At 36.6% G+C, this 21,846-nt stretch overlaps 2 protein-coding genes across 2 annotated transcripts; one reads left to right on the top strand and one right to left on the bottom strand.

The window, feature by feature from the left end:
* Nucleotides 1-747: 747 nt before the first annotated feature.
* Nucleotides 748-7,630, top strand: LOC121252526 (eukaryotic translation initiation factor 3 subunit K-like). The gene is made up of 7 exons (XM_041152223.1): nt 748-1,014; nt 1,193-1,249; nt 1,377-1,490; nt 1,809-1,859; nt 1,939-2,005; nt 2,639-2,721; nt 7,055-7,630. The coding sequence occupies exons 1-7, from the start codon at nt 901-903 to the stop codon at nt 7,256-7,258; spliced, it is 690 nt and encodes a 229-aa protein (XP_041008157.1). The 5' UTR covers nt 748-900; the 3' UTR covers nt 7,259-7,630.
* Nucleotides 7,631-8,544: 914 nt separating this feature from the next.
* On the bottom strand, nt 8,545-21,357 carry LOC121251911 (phosphoinositide phosphatase SAC3-like). The gene is made up of 16 exons (XM_041151319.1): nt 20,617-21,357; nt 19,806-20,010; nt 19,555-19,720; nt 18,728-18,950; nt 18,065-18,141; nt 17,596-17,783; nt 17,424-17,521; nt 16,772-16,905; nt 16,503-16,631; nt 15,874-16,249; nt 13,888-14,009; nt 13,283-13,396; nt 12,169-12,354; nt 11,192-11,368; nt 9,604-9,715; nt 8,545-9,069 (listed from the first exon to the last, which is right to left on the bottom strand). Exons 1-16 carry the CDS (start codon nt 20,740-20,742, stop codon nt 8,950-8,952), a joined length of 2,553 nt encoding a protein of 850 aa, XP_041007253.1. The 5' UTR covers nt 20,743-21,357; the 3' UTR covers nt 8,545-8,949.
* Nucleotides 21,358-21,846: the final 489 nt, after the last annotated feature.

Consider the following 21,846-nt stretch of genomic DNA (forward strand, 5'->3'; position numbering starts at 1 on the left):
CGAGTTTGTTACGGACCGGGAAAAAACCCTATCTGGATGAACAGTCTTATCAAATTTCCAAAAAATTAAAAACTATTTTATCTTATCTCACTATCCAAACACACACTTTTTTACAAAATATATCATCTCATCTCACTATCCAAACACATAATTGTTTATAAACTATCTCATCTCACCTTAACTCAAAAATCTTACTACTATTCAAAATATCTCATCTCATGTCAACTGAACTGCGTAACCAAACGAGGCCCAGTGATGTTTGGGAATGAGATGGAATGAGAAGAGAATTTTGGGATAAAAACTTTTTCCAAACAAGCCTGTTAATATCAGTTTCCAACTAATATCATTTACTCATTCCACTGCAACTTTTATATACGAGCATGTTAGATCCCCATGATCGCAAGGGATGCAGCCACAGCGATTCCTCGAAAAATCACAAGTGGAGATTGAGAGCACCACAAGAACAAGCATATGAATCGAACTCAATTTTATACAAGCTTATTATAATTGAGTCAAGCGAGTTTATACACATTTGAGTTTGGACTGCCTACTGAATAATCTTGTCATCTATTAAATTTGAGTTGTCTACTAAAAAAAAAAAAATTTTGAGTTGTCTATTCGATTGCTCTGGTTCATTTACGACCTTAATTTCTAATCAAATCGAAGTGAACTCGCAGATGATGGCATAGATTGTTAACGCTAATTTGGGGGCCAATCTAGACCGTTGAGGTTATGGGAAAGTATCGCCTAAAACCCTAAGATCGGTTCCGTGTCTAAAAGTAGTTTCGGAATCCTAATACACCAATCCTCTCTCTCTCTCTCTGTGCGGGGGTTGAAGTTAAGAAGAGCTTCTTAATATAGGGTTCGTGAGGAAGTTGGAATAAAAAGAACCGGGAAAAAATGGGAAGGGAGAGGGAAAGAGAGGTTCAGCAGTACACGGTAGAGCAACTGGTGGCGGTGAATCCCTACAATCCCGACATCCTTCCCGATCTTGAGAACTACGTTAACGACCAGGTATCCCCTCCCCTCCCCCTTCAACTTCCTCCTCTCTTTTCTGTTCCGATTCAATTCTATGACTTAAAATTAATCACTCCTTTGTAAGTCATTTAGATCTCATCGCATCGTAATGAATCGAACAAAGATGGTTCTTTTCCGTGAATGTACACTATTTTTTGTTGCGTGTAATTTCCAGGTATCGTCACAAACGTACAGCCTTAGTGCCAATCTCTGCCTTCTTCGTCTTTATCAGGTAACATGTGATATATATACGTATGTACATTGAATATATGTGACTCAGACACGTATATGTGATTGGTTTTATTATACTTAAAAGAAAAAGAAAAGTGAAAAACTTTGATGTTGTGCGTTGTGTGCAGTTTGAGCCAGAGCGAATGAGTACCCAAATTGTTTCCCGCATCTTGGTTAAGGCACTTATGGAAATGCCAGCTCCTGATTTCAGCCTCTGTCTCTTTTTTATTCCAGAGCGCGTGGTAACTCACTCTAACCATTACATTAGGCATGGTTTATCGGCTGCTGTAGATTTAAAAAATATACACGTATAAACAGATACAGAGAGATTATGTATAAATAAGTTTCTATGGGCTTTCTGCTATTTCAGATGAGCATTTCTTTAATTCTTCTGTCTTCATAAGCTTCTAAATGGATGCATATAAATTTTAATATTTGATTTTGATGTTCTTTTACTTAAATTTTTGGGCTGGTCTCAAGGGTCTGGTTTTTAACAAAAAGCTTCTTCATAGCAATCAATGGTAAGATGTTGCCTTTTTTCTTTAATATGATTGAGCCAGCAAATGGAGGAGCAGTTCAAGACCCTTATTGTTCTCTCACACTACTTAGAGGTATGCTTTTTTGCTTTGTGTCTATTGACTCGTGTATGCCATGCATCCAATATGGATACCTTACCCACTTTGTATGCAGACAGGAAGATTCCGTCAGTTCTGGGATGAAGCAGCTAAGAGTCGTCATATTGTTGAAGCTGTGCCAGGTAGTAAAGGTTTGATGCGGTAATTATTGGTGTATGACCATGGTATATGCTATCGGATATTTCTATTATCCAGTTGGATAAATATACTTATTCCATTTATTGAGGATTATGTTTTGGAAGAATCACTCTCTTCTACTGACCTGTGTACTTGGGGTATGTCTATTGTTATTATCAACAAAACTCACATTTACTTATAAAAGAAATGTTACAGAATAATGAAGAGGACATAGGGCTCCGTGTTTACTCATAAGAGACTGCCTTTGACACATTGGAAAAGGCATTTCTGTACAACTCCCAGATGTTGCTGATATTCTACTGTTCACATCATTTTAGATCTGCATAATCTGATAATATACTCGTTATAATATTGAATTAAAATGCACTGTAGCTAATGCGATGAAATCCTAGATATTTGTTGGGTAGTTGTGGATTATATTGATCCTACCGACATATCAAAGTTGCATGTATGAAATGTTCATAAACTGATGTTGTGTTTGGTATCTTCACCTCTTCTGGCTCATGACATTATTCTTTCTGCTCATTTTTTACTGCTTCTATCATTCTTGTCCTGCTGCTTCTGCAGCTGTTTTTCTTCATGTACGAGCCTATTGCTTATAAGAAAATAAATTGCAGGTTTTGAGCAAGCAATCCAAGCCTATGCAATTCATGTCCTGTCCTTGACTTATCAAAAGGTTCCCAGACCTGTGCTTGCTGAGGTATGCCTAGATGTTGTGTGAAAGCACACAATGTGATTGTATTTGTAGGCTAGCTCCTACTAGTTGATATGGTCGTGCTTGTGTTGTTTAGGAATCTATGTCTGGATGATAAGAAAAGATCTATTTCGGCATAAGAATAGAAAACAAACATTTCAAGGCTGTGTGATAGGATTTATAACGTGAGCATATTTGGTTTGGGTTGGTTTATTCCTCATAGTGTGGTGGATCTTGTTTCGTGTTAGAGAAGGGAGTTTGGTAGTGTAACACCCTGTTCCCTTAGGGTTATGAATAAAGTTATTTAAAAATTTCAGGGAACTGGTGTTCTACTAACCTTGACTTAAAAATTTTTCATCTTAATGAAGCATCAGAACAAAAAAATTCATAAATAAACAAAGACAGTCTTTAATCATGAAACTTTGCATGTCATAAACTGTCTATGCCTTTGCCTCGTCTCCTGAGGCCAAGTCCCATCCTGCAGTTTCATCTTCATAAAGATCATTACCTGGGGTAGTTAAAACATAAAAACAAACAAAAATGAGTTCAAGACTTAGTAATAGCAGATCATGCTGTAAACTTAACTTAACTTGACATTAGGCTTAACTTTGAAAACTTTTATGCATCGTCATGCATACACATAGCATATAGATCATTAATCAGTAACTTAGGTGGATTCAAGAAATAATCATGGCGATACATGTAACATGAATGAATGAGTGATTGACTCCATTCATTTCGTATGATTCTTGCATGACTTATTTATCTTATCTTTCACTTAGTGGCCATAATAATGTGTATCAGTCCAATTGTCATTGGCCATGTAAATCGTAGCATAACATATGATGTACCACGCTTAGGTCCATGGCACCTCATACATCATAGCATACATATGGTGAATCACACTTAGGTCCTTGGCATCGTATAATTCATATGGTGAACCATGCTTATGTCTGTGGCACCACATAAATCATGGCATAACGTATGGTGGAATACACGTAGGTCCGTGTCACCGCATACATCAGAGCATAGCATATGTTGAAGCACGCTTAGGTTCATGTCACCACATACATCATAGCATAACATGTGGTGGACCATGCTTAGGTCTGTGGCTTGCACATCCACTCATATAAAAAGAAAATATAAGGCCAATATTTGAAGCTTACTTATTGTTCACATGAATTTTCACTTATCTTATCTTATCATAATGCATGTGAACATGTTGACATCATGAATTTTTATGGCATGTCATACTTATATGCATGGCATAATAACATAAGTATTACATAACATGAGCGTTACATACATAACATGACGTAAGCATTGCATAACATAACATAACATAACATGACATAAGCATTACATAACATAATGAAATAGACATACAATTCAGCATAGCATACGTAATTTCATTCACAAGCATGTTGTTGAAATTCTTCAAGGGTTCATAAAGAGGGGCTAACCTTGAATTGGCTGTACATAGCAAAGGTAAACAACACCTTTCACATGCAAAATAGAATAGTTACAACACCCATACAGGTTATGATCATGCTACTTACCTCATTGTGTTGCTTCCTGAATTTTACTTCGTAACTTGTCACCTATACGAAGTACTAAACGCCACTAACTTTCATAGAAAGAAGTGTCATAATATCCTACTTAGTTAGATATGTATTATGGAAACTTAATAAATATTTTGTTATATACTTAATTACTGGATACTAATATCATATAATTTATTTAAATACTAAATATCACATCTTAACTTTCAAATTATACTTTAGTAGGCAATATATTTTACCTGAAGCTATAAAATAACAGTGGAAATATTCGGTTCATAAAATAGACTTAATAATACTTAATGTTAAAATCCTTGTAAGCCATTACTATAGGCTAATCATAATTTAATACTTAAGTAATATATTTTAAACCCCTTAAATATTTTTTATAGGAAAAATAAAGTTTCTGTAAAATAGAGTTTCTGGGCTAACATGAAGTAACACTAAGCCCAGCTTAAAATATTATAGTAGTTTTTTGAGATAAATAAAACCAAGCCAAACATAAAAATTAAGCCTAACGTAAGATACAAGGCTAAATTAATATCCACTGGACATAAACCCAACTCAAACACAAGTCCCATTAAAATCAAGCCCAGCCCAAGAACAAAAGCCCACGTGAACATCCAAGTCTAAAACAATCTGCCATAGTTTACATATTAAGGGCAGCAACATAATAACACTTGGAAAAATCTTCAATATGTTGTAGGGGAAAAGAGACACACCAAGGGTTTAAAGGAAAACTTGCCAAAGAAAGAAACAAACAAAACTAGACATCACTTGAGAGAAAGATGGTTGTGCGATAGACTCACCAAGAGAAGGGAACGCGTGATTACACTGGTGGTTGGCTGAGAGTCACAGTGGCAAAAGCCTCTAGAGGGACCAGCGTAAACCCTGCTAGGCCGAGAAGATGGTGGAGAGAGAAGGGGGGGGAGGGTGATGAAGGCTTACGGGGAAGGCTACCTTGACATTGTCGGTTGGAGCGGCGTCTTCTGTGGAGGTTGGAAGGCTGAGGAGGGATGTGGGCTTGCTGGTTTGCCATGCTTGGAGGATGGATTGTGCTATGTTTTCATTGTATATAAACAGGGGCCGCGTCAGTAGTCCTCTGCTAGGCGTGGGGTTGCTATAAGGTGGTTGCTGGTTTGGTGGTGTTGTGGCTTGCCATGTGAACATGACTACTCTTGGTTTCGGTTGCACTTAGTCGGGGCTCAGGGAGGTGGTGGGCAATGGTTTTCGGTTTGCTACTAGACTCATGGGTGGTGGAACTTGACTGTGGGAGGCTTGCTTGGTGTGCTGTTTCCTTCGGGTTGTTCCGTGAGATAGGAGGCTGGTGGCTTGAGGAGGAAATCTTTTGTGGAGAGGAGTGCGTGCGCAGTGCGGCAACCCTAGTCTCTAGATTGAAGGTGAAGACATACATGCATAGCATGGGTTTTTATACATGCTGGACTCATGGGTGTGTATATATATATATAGGGTTTTCTTTGTAACTGAGTCATGGGTCCTTTTCCATGGGTCTCAGATGTTGGGCTTATTCCATGGGCTTAATCATTTGACAACTCTTAACAGGTCGATCATAAATTCCAACATGAGCCCGACTTGTCCAATAAATCCTTTTGCCTTTAAATGAATTTTTGGGCCCAATGCCAAATAAAATATAGGCCCATTTGTTCCATAAATAGTAATTGGTCTTTAACCCATTTTGGGCCTAATAAAAATCCTCAATTCACCATACCAAATCTTAGGCTCGTGGTCTATTCAAAATTATCCAATAAAAATCTCAATTGAGCTTCCCCAAAATATCGGCCCATCAATGCATAATTTAGGCCAAATAAAATTAGCCATATTCTAGCTTTAGAAATGTTGAACCGAGTCGTTACAGGTAGCCAGTAGAACAAATTTTTGGCAAAATATGATTTTCTTTTTTGTTGTGGTGTATATGGAGAGAAATGAGCAATCATGGTTTGGGAGATTTTTTGTATAGGTGAGCAACGGGAAGCACTCCGGATTATTGGTGACCTATTGGCTCATGGACCATTGATGCCCTCGTGGGGCTGGGGTCAGGCTATGGCTCAAGTCCGACTCGTAGGGAGCGCGCTTGCAGTTCTCGCCTTCTAGGCCCCTCCTGTCTAGCTCCCCAGCAGGTTGGGTGCTACTATGGTCACGTCCTGGTAGGGAAGCCATCTCTGGTCGCCCCCTCCAGCCCTTTTTGCCGAGAAAAAAAAAATGTAATTTTATTGATAAGAACAATAGGCGTAGCCCAAGCATATGGGCCGTATACAGGAAAAACACCTACTTGGAATGATAAATCGATACAAGGAAGTCACGGGGGCTCTAGTCCATTAAAATCTATTATGATCGTCGGAAGGAAGATGATGGTGGAGGTGAATACTTTTTTTTACCAATGGTCCTTGGATGGTCGTCTTGGCTTTTTTTCTTTTTTCTTTTTTTCCAGTTACAAGAGTTGTCTGGACCTTTTACCCTTTCTGTTTGGGTATTTATACTCCTTGTGTGCATGGATAATGCTCGTTTTGCTTATTACATTACAGTAAAGCATACTGATCATCGCTGATGATTTTCAGAGAGAGGTTGTCACGATTTTGTTGCATTTTACTGTTGTTATTCTGCTGTCCAATAACCTGGTCTAGTCTTGATTCTAATAATTGCCCTATATTTGATTTAATCATGAAGCCTTTTCCTGGAGATTATGGAATTTCTAGCCCGTTGCCGCTTTTTACATTTATCTTTCTATGTAAAACTTCTTATTCCTGGTCAAATCGTAACAGGCTATCAACATTGAAGGGCTATCCTTGGACAAATTCCTTGAGCTGATGGTAGTGAATTCTGATTGGGTTCTTGAGAAAGGTAATGGCAGGGGCCAACTCATTGTCCTACATCCCAATGAATTCAACCATCCTGAACTTAAGAAAAACACAGCAGATACGGTTCCATTCGAGCACATAGCCCGTATCTTTCCCATTCTGGGTTGACCTTTCTGGTGCAGAGTAGGAATCCTAGGTTCTCAAGCAGCTTTGGTATTCGAAGATTAGTAGTCCTGGCATCATCGTCACATTCTTCTTTATAAGTATGAGATGCTAGTCTTTGGAGAACTTGCGTTACTCTTGTTATATTGTTTTCGGTTTATGTTGAAAGGTTAAATTTATGAATCCCAGTCAAGGTATTTTTTGTCGGACTCCTTAAGACAAATTTTATTTTCTTTCCAAGAGCTTTCTCATCAGAGCTGTGTAGAATATTTTGGATAAGGGTCCTCACTCCAACATTGCTGTGTACGTCCAGTATTGACACGTGACATGCTTAATTGCTCACCCACCTCTATGGCGTTGGGTAATTGCTTGCCTCTATTCTCCTGAAATCAGCTGATTCTTCGTACGAGACCTGAAGTTACGTTTTGGTTGCCGAACTCATTTCAACTCATCAAATTTTAACATAAAATATAATAAATAATTTAATTTTTTTAAATTTTAAAATAATAATAATATTAAAAAATAATATTCTAACAATATTTTTATCTAAACTCAATTTAACATCTAAACAGTCTTAGTTTTAGGTTTGGATACCAAAAACATCTCGATCTATCTCATCTTATCATTATAATTTTTATAAATTTTTATATAAAATATAATAAATAATTTAATTTTTTTTAATTTTAAAACAATAATAATTTTTAAAAAAATAAATTAAAATTAAAATTATTTTATCTCGTCTCTTTATTCAAATCAGAGTCAATGTTAGAATCATAATCCCCGGAGGATTAACGTTGATTTGATTACTCTTTCTAAATTAATCTGGGACCAAAGGCGAAAAAGATCAAAAACCAAAGAAACGAAAGGGTTTTAATGATAAATCTTTATCTAAGCACACCTCTTATCGTGCAAAGCTCATTATGTATTCTCGGATTTCTTGTGGTTCTGCGAAATACATGGGATTGTAAAGAAACTTACTAAATAGCTGGATCGTGGGAATTGTAGAAATGTCCACTTCAATGAACAGAAGTCCTCGGCAATGGTCTTCGGGCCTACGACTAGACATGTCAGACACTCAGAATGACGGGAGTTATAGAGAGTAATGATACACATGTAAAGTAATATAAAATGAGAATATTTTTATAAAGCGGTCTTATTTTATTTTTATAAAATAGTGTTATTTTTATAAGTTATGTTGTGAAAATTATCGTGTTTATCATTTTTATTCTATAAATACCTGGATCGCAGCATGCTTGAAATTGAGCTTGACCACAAAATAAACATGAAGCCAATACAAAAGAATCAATGACCTGCAATTCGTAGTTAATAGTGGAGCTCTGGCGAGTACAATGATTCAATATTTACAAGAAACAAGAAAAATATTACAATTGAGCTCCTAAAAAAGAATTTTTTTTTTCTTTTTTTTTTTTTAGTTATTGCCTATTTACTCTTGTACTTTGGTATCGGGTTTTTTGATCGAGTCTCCGATGGAACACAATGCTTCGTGCGAAAAATATCTTACAAAAAAAATTGCCGGCTTACTCATCTGCTCTCTCTCTCTCTCTCTCTCTCTCTCGTTCCCGCTACCCTCGCTCTCTCTCTCTCTCTCTCTTTCTCTACAGTCTCTTCTCCCGACAGTAGCCTGAGAAACGAGAGCGAAAATATATCGAATTAGGAGGAAAAAGTTAACCCTAACTTCAGCTGCAGAGTGTCTCCCCATAGTTCACCCAGTGCACAAAGCTATCTGGAAATTCCTCGAGCACATCGGAATTCTGTCCAGTACCATAGGACAGCTCTGTTTCAGTCTGCTCCCTCCCCTACATAACATAACACAGGAAAAGAAGCTACATTAGACTTCAGAATGCGTTCTCCAACCTCCCAAGCTAACAATTTACTGACGAACCAACAATTCAAGCCCAAATCAATAGAACTAAAGAGCAGTCCACTCTAGAACCCGTTATGGCCAAAAATCAGCAATCAGTATGTATGCACCAAGCAACATAATTTTGCATATTCAACATTAACACCAAAGAATACTCCAAAATATAATATAATTCCTTGACCACTGTGTATTTGATTAAAAGAAATATGACAATAAAAGAGATGACTGATATCTTCTATCTACTAGTATTTCCATGTTTGGTCTACAATAAATATTTCATGTTTGGTATAACAATAAATCAACATATACAAATCCCATAGAGTTGCAACTTTTACCTAGATCTGTCAACATACAGAAATGAATAACACTTCTACACCAAGGCTACGAATATTAAAACGCGGGGGGGGGGGGGGGGGGGGGGGGGGGGGGGGGGGGGGGGGGGGGGGGGGGGGGTGGGAGGTTTACTTACTTTCATGCTGGATCCGCATTCACTGGTGGAGGGGGTAGCCTCTCCTATCACTCCATCGACAACATTTTCTGCTGATAGCCCGGCAACCGAAGAGTTTGTGAGTATCAATGACCTGTGGACACTTATGACGAAGTTAACTTCTTCAGATATAATTCCAATATTAGAGTTTTTTAGTCAGGAACACATTTTAATTTGCCAAGATATTTCATGCCTCTTTTTCCGCTTCCTTCTAGTGCAGTTAATTGCCTAGAGAGAAACTACAAAGGGACTTCCTATAGGGTGGTTTTAAGTGAAGATGTCAAATTTCATACGGAAATTTGGACCAAGGTATGTTCTCCAATCTTTAAGGGCAGGTTGAGATTTCAGAACTGTTTAATGCATTCTGGGGGAGGTGACATCAGCGTTATCAGAATGATAGAGAGGCCTTGCAGAGGGTAACTAATTATCAGGTAATCCCAAGGTACTTTGACGTGGTATCTTCATCCTCTCATAGGATAATATGCCATTAAAAATTAGTGCTTATAGAAGCAAATAATGGCATCCCATTTTGTGATATGATGAATATCACGTCATCCATACTCCAATAGTACTAAATAATTTTCTGTAGAGGGCAATATACCAGATTCTAAATACGGATGTTTGTGGGGTGGATGGTGTTACAATGAGGTCCAAGGACCTCTCATGGGGTGGAATTAAAGAAGAACATATGTAAAAATTGGAGAATATTTTGTAACTATACTAAATTAGAGGTGGGAAACAGAGCTAAGATTAGATTCTGGCATGATTAATGGTATAGAGACAGGGATCTTAAGTGCTCTCGGATGTGTACAACATTGCAAGAGCTAAGAATGATTCTGTGGCAGATCCTTTGGAGACATCTAGCAGTTCCTTATCAAAGCGGCTTGTGACAGGCTTTACTGCTTTCTCTAACATGACGTATTCCAATAATTTCGGACAAGGAGGTGAAGAAAAGCTTTTTGGACCTCTTCCACGGGAAGGATATTTAGTGTTCTTTCTTTCTATAATGTCATCCTTCCTCGTGATAGCAATTCCTTTCCTTGAAAAAGTATCTGGCTGGACTAAGGTCCTGTCAAGACCTATGTTTTTTCGCTAAGATTAGCCTCTCTAGGGAAGATTTTCACCATGGATAATCTAAGGAGCAAGGAGAAGACATCATTGTGACTTTTTCAGTCGAACTGATTTGGCTCGAGTCATTCCCAAAAGAATAGTGGACCTTTTTCACTTGTGAAGAGGGTTAGGAGGCATTGGCAACCAAAACATTATAGTAGTTCTGAAAGACGGTTCCTACTGGCCTGATATGGTGTATTTGGACAGAAATGAATGCGAGGAATTTCAATTACCTTGAACAGAGCCTAAAAACCTAACTTCTAGCACTTTTTTATGTATTGGCCAATCTTAACAATTATAATGTGGGTGCAATTGACCCTACGAGATTTTGACCATCATTACAGAAGAAATTCTTGATCCTTGCTCTAAACATCTCATGCAGGCAGTTCATTCTATGTTCAGCCTTTGCAAATATTTTACTAACACGGCTCACTTTCCTAGAGCTAAATAAAAAAATTACCTCTCAAATTGCTCTTCCTCGCACGAATTCCCAGAGGAAGATAACCAGTCAAGGTCAACAAAATTTGAGCAGTTGGACATATCTCCATGTTCTGAGAAGTAAATATGATTGGTTTCAAGGCATCGATCTCTTTGCATATCCTCAAAAAGCTGCCTGCGAGGCATTGATGGGGTATACCTGCAAAAAGAGGGAACAAGAGACGAATCAAATCAGGTATGGAATCATTACGTAACATCAGATTATGTATCCCAAAAGAAAACCATGTTACCCATAATTTGTTCACTATGATTTTCCACAAATATGAACAAAACAAATGGTAATATCATACAATTAATTGCTACATAAAATAATAAGATGGCATAAACTAACTTATTACATAATTGTTCAAACATACACAGTGAAAGCGTCAATCAGGCTGACACATAAGACAAGGTTATAGGCATGAATCAAATAGATGTTTCGTAACTAAACATGTTTTAAAGTGCAACCAAAGCTCCCTAAGCACATGGACCTAATATAGACCAGGTGGCCAGCCTAACCTGGCACTGGCCTGTCTTTCGACCAGCTCAGAAAATTATTTTATGGCCAACAATCCAGAAAATCAAGTATAAACTTAATAAATATATTCACATTTTTTTCTGCAATGTAATTTTTGGAAAACACCTCTGAGGATTGAATGCTTTATCATTTACCCGAACCTACTACAGTTAGCAGCTTCCAACCATTCTGTCTGTTACTGGGGATATTTTTTTTTTGATCGGTAAATAAGTGGGAAAATTTATTCTCAGCTCTAACGTCACTCTTGAAGTCTAAAAAATATACAGCTGAGAAGGGTAGTTTCTATACTTTATTTTTTGAAATATCTAAAAAAAGAAATGTACTCACTGAAGGAATATCAAAAAAGAAAATTCAGGTAAACTAAGTGAGAAAGGACTTTAGAGAGTCCAACCAACAAAGACAAAGTGATGTAACCAAACCTCGAAAGAGCTATATCACTCTCGCAAGCTGAAATTTCTGGTGATGACTCGGATAGAAAGTTGCTTGCACCTTGTGATCGCGCAGGCAGAACTGAGTTAGAAACACGTGAAGGATTTGTGGCTGACATGGGTGAACTGCTTTCACAAAGAATGTTCCCATCTGATAAAGATCGTTTGAAAATTGACCTAGACAATACATAACTCAACAAGCATCAACTACACAGCAGCAACAAACTTCTGTAAAATGTATATTGATTAAAGTCAGTGTAACCATTCGCAATTCAGCAATACATGCAGCATACATTCTAGAATTACAAGCAATCTATAAAACCCAATCATTTGAAAATTGACCTAGACAATACGTAACTCAACAAGCATCAACTACACTGCAGCAACAAACTTCTGTAAAACATATCTTGATTAAAGTTGGTGTAATCATTCGCAATTCAGCAAGCAATAGTGCATGCATACTAGAATTAGCAGCAATCAATAAAATCCTTTCTTTTTTCTTGGTTGAATAGAGAAAAGCCAAAGACGGGCACAAACTTGAAAGAGCACAACCCGTTATATTTTCCTCATCAAATTTCTCAAAAAATCATGATACAAGATTATTTCCTATTATGTCCTATTATAAATAAATAATAAACTGATCTATTGACTTCACTAAGTATGTGGGATATGAACTGTTAAATCATGTCGTCAACGATTATTTGCAGTTTTGTACGACATTTACCATCTTCTGTGGTATACTAATCCCAAAAATTAAATCATTTTTACGAGTGAAATTATTTGCAAGGAAAGAAGAACATTCAGACTGCTAAAGTACTAAGGTAGTAACAAAAAGTCTCCACCCAAAAGGTACCTCAAAACTCACAAATGAGTTAATTAAAGCCTTAGTCCAAAAATTTATCAGCAACTACCCCATACTATCAAAACAATAAGCCATCACTGAGAAGTATATTTTACATGCCATTACTGAGAATCATATTTTTGCATGTTATTTAGATGATACAAAACATATTTGGCATCAAATCAAACTTTTGACATCAATTTTGACAAGCACATATGCTAGTAGTCATGCAGTAGCAAGCCAACTTTATTCAACAATACTTACCTTCCATCTTCATCAACATTTGTATGCCCATTCCTCGCAGCATCACAGTGCTGGTCTGAATCCAGCTCCCAAATAGCAGGTTTTCCCTGTTGCGGTTGGAAGTGACCCAAGAATCTGCACAAATTATTTGGAAAAGAAATTTAATACAGAAAAATCAAAAGTAAAAGGAATACCCTGCATTAATGTTTTCCTCATATTAACAAGTGGTGGCAGTGGAATCAAAACAAGGACTAAAGCCAAACCAGATGCCAAACCCACCCCCAGCTCTTCCCTGAACTGATACCCATAATGTGGTCAAACACTGGACCACGCTAACTAATTAGGACATATACCAGCGGGCTACAAAGGCTCACACATAATAAAATTGCAGAAATGCCACTTGTTAAAAATCATCTCACCACCACCAAATCTTTACATAGAACAGGCTACGGGAAAAATTATTTGAGCCAAGATAGTGCCGGAGCACTGAAAACAGATCCCCCAACTAGAGAATCACACTGACATACATTTCCAACTTGTAGAACATAGTACAATTGGCAGACATGAGAATATGTTAGCAGAAACATTGCTATAAAGTAAGATGAGATTGCAAAAGGAAGACTTACACATTAATTGCATCTTGCTTCTCTGCGTCCATATAGGCATTACTGTAATATCTTTGAAGAGTTCTGAAGAATTCTTGAGACTGCATTGCTGCTTTCCACTGACCCCTTCTCGCAGAGAATATCTATTGCACCAGAAGTTCAAAAGTTAGCAAATGAAGCAAATTAGTAACGATTTAGATGATTACTTAGTAAACATAGAAGGAGAGAAGCAGAAGTTTCTTCTTCTATTCAGCAAGCAAAGTCATCTACAATGCCTAATACCCATAGAAGTGTCAATGGCCGATCCACAACCAGGTACCTAAGTAGTGACCATGTCAAACTACACTGCATAGTCCACCATCAAAACCCCAAACATTATTGTTTCAGTTCAAATATCAAATTATGAGGAGCATAGTCTCATAGTCTAGATTTTTGGTTTCTGTTTTACACATGCAGAATCACATTTAGTTTAAGTTTTGACAGGCAGGCATGCATTATGTTTTAGGATTACATGTGGATGCTAAATGCAAGTGTTCATCATTACACAGAGATGGTCCTCATCAACTAGGGCAACAACTCCCCCATTGAAATCAAGAGTAGCTTATCATCACAAAGTTATAAATTTCTGAAAATAGAGACCCCTCTTTCCAAAAAATAAACAGAATATTTATCCAAAGCAAACAATTTTAGTCCATAATACGGTTTTGCCACCAATACAGTTCTGGATTTGATTCTCACGAGGGACTCATTAGGACAATGCGATTCCTACTAATAGGGCCTTGAATGATTCAGGTCCAAATTAAACCAGTGTACATCCCATATTATCTTGATCTGATTTTACAAAATCGATTCTTCATTGGTCACACTAGAAATTGCGTTTGGCACTAACATTGCAGATGTTTCAAACAATAAAAAATGAAAAAACTCCACTTATGATCACCAACAAATGAGAAGATCACAATCTGTGTCATCCAAAAAATTCGACTCCACCAAAGATATATAAAGGACTTCAGAGATGAAATGTGTTTAAGAAGTAATAAAAAATGCAAAGCAAGATAAGTAAAGTTTTGCTTGTGGGGCCATCTTTTAGTCCATTTCATTGAGTAGAGAATGCTGATCGCCTGTATTTAGTTTGTTTGGGATTACTAGGGCATGCCTGAGTTGGTGGTTGACATGTTGGTTAGTTGGACAGAGCAATTTAGTGGGCATTACTAGTGAGATTGTGGAGTATTATTCCTTAATTTCTAGTCTGGTGTCCCCGAGGGAGAGAAGTAAACGATATATGAGGGTCATCAGTCTTGGAATTGAAATTGTTGGTCCTACAAACATTCTATGCTTGGATGGAATCTTCTCATTGCTTTGCCTTCTCTTCTCTGCCTAATTTTTTGGATCTTCTGGATTCTAGGAGTTAGCTTTCTTCTTCTTCTTGTGTTGTATCAAATCTCTTCTGTGCTTCCTGCATACCGGGTTTGTGCCCCATTTGCACCTTTTAATTGAAGGTCATTTACTTATCAAAGAAAACCAAGAATTGGATAGGTATAATCATAGAAATGCAAACACAGACACACACACTGAGCACCTCCAAGTGACTCGGTGGCAGTGACAGTGACGGTGCCATGTCTCCTTTCTCCCAGTGACGTGTATATTTTGTTGAAAAGAGACTGTCACCTAATGTCATAAACAGAATGAACGTCCACCACCAACTCTCAGGCAACAAAGTGGCTGATATTTTCTTATTTTAGAAATGTATAAGTTATCAACTGGGCCAGAACATTGTTGCAGTGGATTAAAAGCTGGACTTTCCAGTTGAGAATTATGCATGTTCAGCTTCTTCAATGGGTTAGAATATCAGACTCCTTCAAATAAAGTTGCACTCAAATCAAAACAATTATAAAAGTGAAATTAAGAAGAAGAAGAAAATTATGCACAATTTCATCACATCACACATAAAATATTGAAATTTCTAAGCAATATGAACTGAGAAGGAACATGAAAAGTGAGAATTACCTTGTTATGAGCAGCTGAGCCACCATATTGGTGAGCAAGTGTGTCACCCATTTTTTCATAGAACCCCATCAAATCATCTGCTAAAGGATCATCAAGATCTATCTTTGGGTTGTCTGTCACTCCCAGAGCATGAAGCTGGTGTGCAAGAGCTGCTAATCCATAAGCATACTGTGCAACATTCGTGCGATCCAGGCAATCAATACAATTGGTCCTGAGCACCCCTTTTTGGAACATTGGTGGCTTGACAGAGTGTTTCCCATTAGAAATGTTATAAGGACCATTATCAGCACCATTGAGTTTCCCCTCTAAGTAATCATTATCCTCATTATCATAGTTGCAGTGTGTCTGGGGATAAAAGTTATCATTATCCACATTCCTGAATCAATTTTCAAATGCCAACCACCATCAGAAACCAACAGTATTAGTAGAAAACATTAGTCAGTCTAAAAATATGATAACTTCATAACATGATCAGATAACCATTGGAACAAAACCTCTGAGGATTCACTTTCCAAATGCAACTTCACTGATTTCCTTGATGCAAGTTTAACCATGCATGAAGAGTCATGATGATCAAACTCACACAAGTGATTCTGGAAGCTATTGGGATGAGATAGCAGAAAACTTACTCAGAGGAAAGCCATCTTAGATTCTCTTCACGCCCAAAGGTTGGTGTTACTTGGCAATAAAAGAATCCCGTTAGCGTCAATGCATATGCAGCCACTTTGCCCAGAAGTATCAATGCATTTGTAGCTTTTCTGGAATTGAAGGGCATAAAATAAACATTTGCAGTAAAACTCAAACTTTCAATAAAAGAATAGCATTTTTCCATAATCATAAAAGAAATAGCATTATTTGAACGAACAAAGAGCCAGAATTGAGCTATTTAGACCTATACCTCCGAGAATGTTTCTGTAGATCCCAGTGAAGAAACCTAAGACGGTTCTCCTCTGACAAATTTTTATTGATGAAATCAATTGCATTAGCAAACTCTGTACGAAGAATGGATTCTCGAGGCTTCTTCTCATGCGTCTATTGGTTGCCAAAATTCAAAAAGAAATTATAAGGGACATTAATATTAAGGGAAAATTAAATTTTGCGTCCCAAAATTACCATCTTTTTATTTTTTATTTTTAAAAATTGCACCCTAGAACTACGAAATTTTGGTAATTTGCATCCTAGTCAAATATTGACTGGGGGTGAAAATTGCAAACAATTTGGTAGTTTAGAGTACATATTGCTAAACTTGGTAGTTTACAGTGAAAACTGAAAAATGATGATACTTCAGGGGCGGAAAACGTAATTTCTCCTAGAACAAAAAATACAGCAAATACAAATGAGTAAGTGCATTAATATCTGGATTTTATCTTTCCTTCGTTAAATGTAAATCTCTTTTCCTTAAGAAAATGTCTAACACTAAATACAGAAGAAAAAATAAATAAAAACAAAGAAAAAATGATGGTGATGATTATGGAGATGATGCTGCCATGAAGATAATAAATAACAATGTCGACAAAAAACAAAATCATCAATCAATCAAGGAAACCCACCTTAATCAAATTCAAAATAATAATGGGGTTTCCATATCTATTGACGAGATTTTCAAAATGAAGCCTGGTGGCTTCATAATTTTGGTCCTTCCTTGACACTGGAAAAGAGCAAAAGTCAGTTGAAGAAATACGTGGCGTAACATTAGCTGCTGCTACTCGTGCAAAAACCTACATAAAATGTCTGGTTTAAGATTCAAGCGTGACGTTTCCTGTGACCAAAAAAGAGGGATTGATCCTCGGTTTTGGACAATAGAGCTTATTTGCATGGGAAACCCTTCTGGAACATCCTCAAACACTATCTGTTCTGTCTCAACATCATTAGCAACTCTGCCCTTCTCGTTTACACCTCGTTTCAGATACCTAAATAAGAAGTAAACAAGTGAGGCTTCCTATTCCATGTGAGGTCAAGATTTAACGAGGATTATGACCATATTACAGAATCTTTATTGATAACAGTGGTAAACAGATAACACATTATACAAGTCATGAAGCACAAACATATTAACCAACTTCGACTGCACAACTATGTGACAGTCACAATTTTCTAGTAATAATTTTAAAACCATTGACAAACCACGTGAAGAAAGAGTGATTTTTATACATGCACAAGGTGTGTCTGAAAAGTATGTATACACTCCTACCTGGTGCCTGCATAGTGACGGGAACGTCTTGCAATGAGGGTCAGTTTGATCTCTCGTCCATATTTAGAAAGTGTTGCCTAGATATCAAATAGCAAGAATCCATCAGATATTCAATAAAACAGCAAAATAGCAATAATCAAGTAGCTCAAGAAGGACCAGATTATTATCTGTATCTCGGACAGACAATATTCAAAAGTGAGCAGGTTCACAACTTTCAGCAATTACAAAAACAGCAAAATAGCAATAATCAGTAGCACTGATACATCCCAAAAACAAATATTATCTGTCTGCATAATGTTCACTTCCTAAAACCAAAAGCACATCCATGAGAAGAGTATCACCACATCGCCAATAGAGAGCCAATTATTAAATGATACCACTTTCAAAGATAAGAGCCTCAATTAATGAATGAGATTTCACATGAACAGCATCAGAAGTTTGTAAAAATTAGGATTCCTTTTTTTTTTTTTTGAAAAATAATTTTAATATTCAATTTCTAGTATGCATAAAGAGAATCTATAAGTTCCAAGAAACTTCCAAACAGAAAAAGAATTCTATCAAAGGCCACAACAGTGTCATGCGAAAATTATGCTGACTTTTCCCATCCAACCTACCTTATTTAATTATTTATGATAAATCATCAAAAACATTAGAATTCCTTACTTGCATAAAAAAGCCATAAACCAAAGCAACTGTCCAAAGACTATTCTGGAGGTGATTCCGGATTCCCCGAGTCAAGAACTCATTCCAGACAAACATGGTTTCATCAACAACCGGGCCATTCTCACTATTACACAAGTTCTTTTGAAGACTACGCATAACATGGTATGAGTAGCTAAAAAAGAAATCTTTTGTGAGATCCACCATGCATAGGAGCTTCTTGTACCTAAGCCATCAATCCAACATAAGAAGAAAAAACAGTACAGAGAATTAGGGATAAAGCAATTGTTTAGAAAAAAGAAAAAGAAAGATGCAAATTTTAAAAGGGAACTTTCAGTAGAATAAAGCATTATTCTGCCCTATAAAATTTGATTTTGTATGCAGATGGGTACACAGAAACTCGTAAAGGAATCAAGCTCTGCTTGCAATTTGAAGATTTTCATCAACACATAGCCTCTACAAGCAACCAATCAAAGAAGCCATTAATCTAATGTGTAATACTTTACCAATTCAGTTCATGCCATCACTGAGAAAGATTAAAACCTGGGAGATATGAAAATAATTCCAAGGATGCTGACTAAAAGATATTCACAAAACAAGGTTGCACCATATTCTTTTATACCTTAAAGTGCATAAAAAAAGTGCTGAAATATGAGAATGTGGTCCAAAGTCAGATAGGTTGTTCCCAAAAGGTTATAGGGAAATCAAAAAAGGATGAACCATATCAGAAAAAACTAGTTTTCACACAATAGAGACAAAGCCAAGTAACATTCACGGTTCCCTCAAGTACCATGGACAAAAGACATTTACATGCAGAAGCGAGTAAAGACCTGTTCTCATTCTTGGAATTAGTGATACTGGACTGAACAGTAGAATTTGAAAGCGGAATCATCTCACTCTTGGAGACGGCATATATAGTGTGGCCACAGATTACACCAATCTGTCTTCTTTTTGTGATAAGCAACATGTAATAAGGTTCCAAAAATTTGATAAACCCTGAAAACAGCAAGCCACCATTTAGTACCGTCATAATATTGTTAAATTATTATGATATAAATAAAACAAACTAGGATCTACATACCAACAATTCCATAACAAGAAGTGACAAACTTTAGCCCACCGGTGGACTTATTTCCTTCATTTATCCGTCTTAGCAAGTCAGAACACTCCCATTCTGTATACGTGGTAGAATCTTCCTGGATGTTTAGCTCTGAAGGGTCCAGCCGGTCAATCTTTAGCACTCTCCAATAAGTTCTGCTCTTGTCCCTTCCTATCATGTAAAAGTTCTGCAGCATAAAACGTTGTCTTGGTTGTTTTAAATATAACTGAGACACGAACAAAATATTTCACATGCTTCTAATAGGATAAGATGATAACGCTGCTGATAAATATATATTTATGAAAGAAAGAAAGCAATAACAGAAAATCTATTAATAGTAAAATGGGTAAGATAGAGTTATATTAAATGATACGGCAATTTCAACAGATTGTCGACTTTAATGAGTCCAACAAGTTGGGGCGGTCCTCAATCACTATAAGGTAGCTGAGAGATTAGGACTCTTCTATCATAAGCAAATATAAATAAATTAAAAACGCCTAGGGACTAAAAGTTGCCATAAGATTAAACAAGTTGTTCCCAAATGATGGCAAATTTACATTTCATGTAAGGTAATTTGTAAAAAGGAGTTAGAAAACAAGTCCGTAGGTTACACTTCCTTTATACTATGGCATTTGAACAAGGAATTTGAGAAATACCAAAACAAATAAAAATGCTAAAATAAAGCGAATGTACGAGTCTATTGCACATTGCATATGAAAGAAGAAGAAGAAGGAAAAAAAATAAAAAACAGACGCTAAAAAATACTGTACAAATGGGATCAGAGAACGATTACCGATCGAGTCTCGTAGAGCCTGAATTTGTGCATAAAAGCATGGACAGGAGGAGGAGGACTAAGCGGCTCATCAACGACGGAGGAGTAGAAAGAGGAGGGTGCGAGCTCCTTCTCTGGTGACGCCATCGATAAATATCACAGATCAAACCCCTTCCCCCGCCGAGCCTCTGAGGGCTCTCAGGCTCTGGCTAAGGGACCTTTCATCATCAGAATAGCATGCAAACATATATAATATTTGTGCATATAAGATGTAAATCATGTCATCGAAATAGTCTCCAGGAAACAACGATCCCTACAGCATACAATTGACTTTGGCTGCTTCAAATACAACATGCTCTTTCTCTATGACCTCTTCCTACAACTATCACTCTAAACAATTACTATTTAAAATTCCAACACCGGCTCCTTTTCTTCCATTCACAGCCAACCCAAGAGAGAGAGAGAGAGAGAGAGCTTCTGATCTCTTAAATCAGAGGGAACGGAATCAAATAAAGAAAAAGGGAGGACAATTGAGGGAGGGAGAGATCGAATATTCTCCAAAAGAAACACATATATTTAACGAATATATACGTATCGTAAACATATGTATAGAAACAGTAGACAGAGAAAAGAAGAAGAATTGAAAAGCTGCGAGCAGAAAGAAGATCGAGCAGGAAAGAAAGAGATCGGGATGTTCGAGAAGACAGACACGGCCGAAACCAGAGGAAGAGGCGGGGAGAGGGAGAGAGGTGCTAATAATTGGTGTTGTGCGTGTACATACACTACGCACATATACACATGATTATACATAAATATATATATGTATGTATGATGTATTATATATATATATATAGTTATTATATATATATATAGTTACTATTTATTTTTATATTTTAATTTTATAAGTTTTTTATAAGATATGAAAATATTTTTAAATATATTTTATATAATATAAACTATGAATTAGTGAATAATAATTAATAAAAAAAATGTATATATATATATATGTATGAAGAGAGAGAGTAATTTTTTTTAATAATTTTTATTGGTGGTGTTGTTTTTCAAATGAGTAATGTTGGGTCGTAAAAGTGTTAAATAGAAAAGTTTCTATAATTTTTTTGGGTAAAAAAAAGTATTATTAATAAAAAATAATTTTTTTATATTTTTTTTTAAATTGAGTCTATTTTCGTACAAAAATTTGTATAAAATTTATACAAATTTTCAAATAAACAGAAAGAAAGTCAGAGAAAA

This window comes from Juglans microcarpa x Juglans regia, chromosome 2S (genome assembly GCF_004785595.1).
Source record: "Juglans microcarpa x Juglans regia isolate MS1-56 chromosome 2S, Jm3101_v1.0, whole genome shotgun sequence".
Taxonomy (NCBI): domain Eukaryota; kingdom Viridiplantae; phylum Streptophyta; class Magnoliopsida; order Fagales; family Juglandaceae; genus Juglans; species Juglans microcarpa x Juglans regia.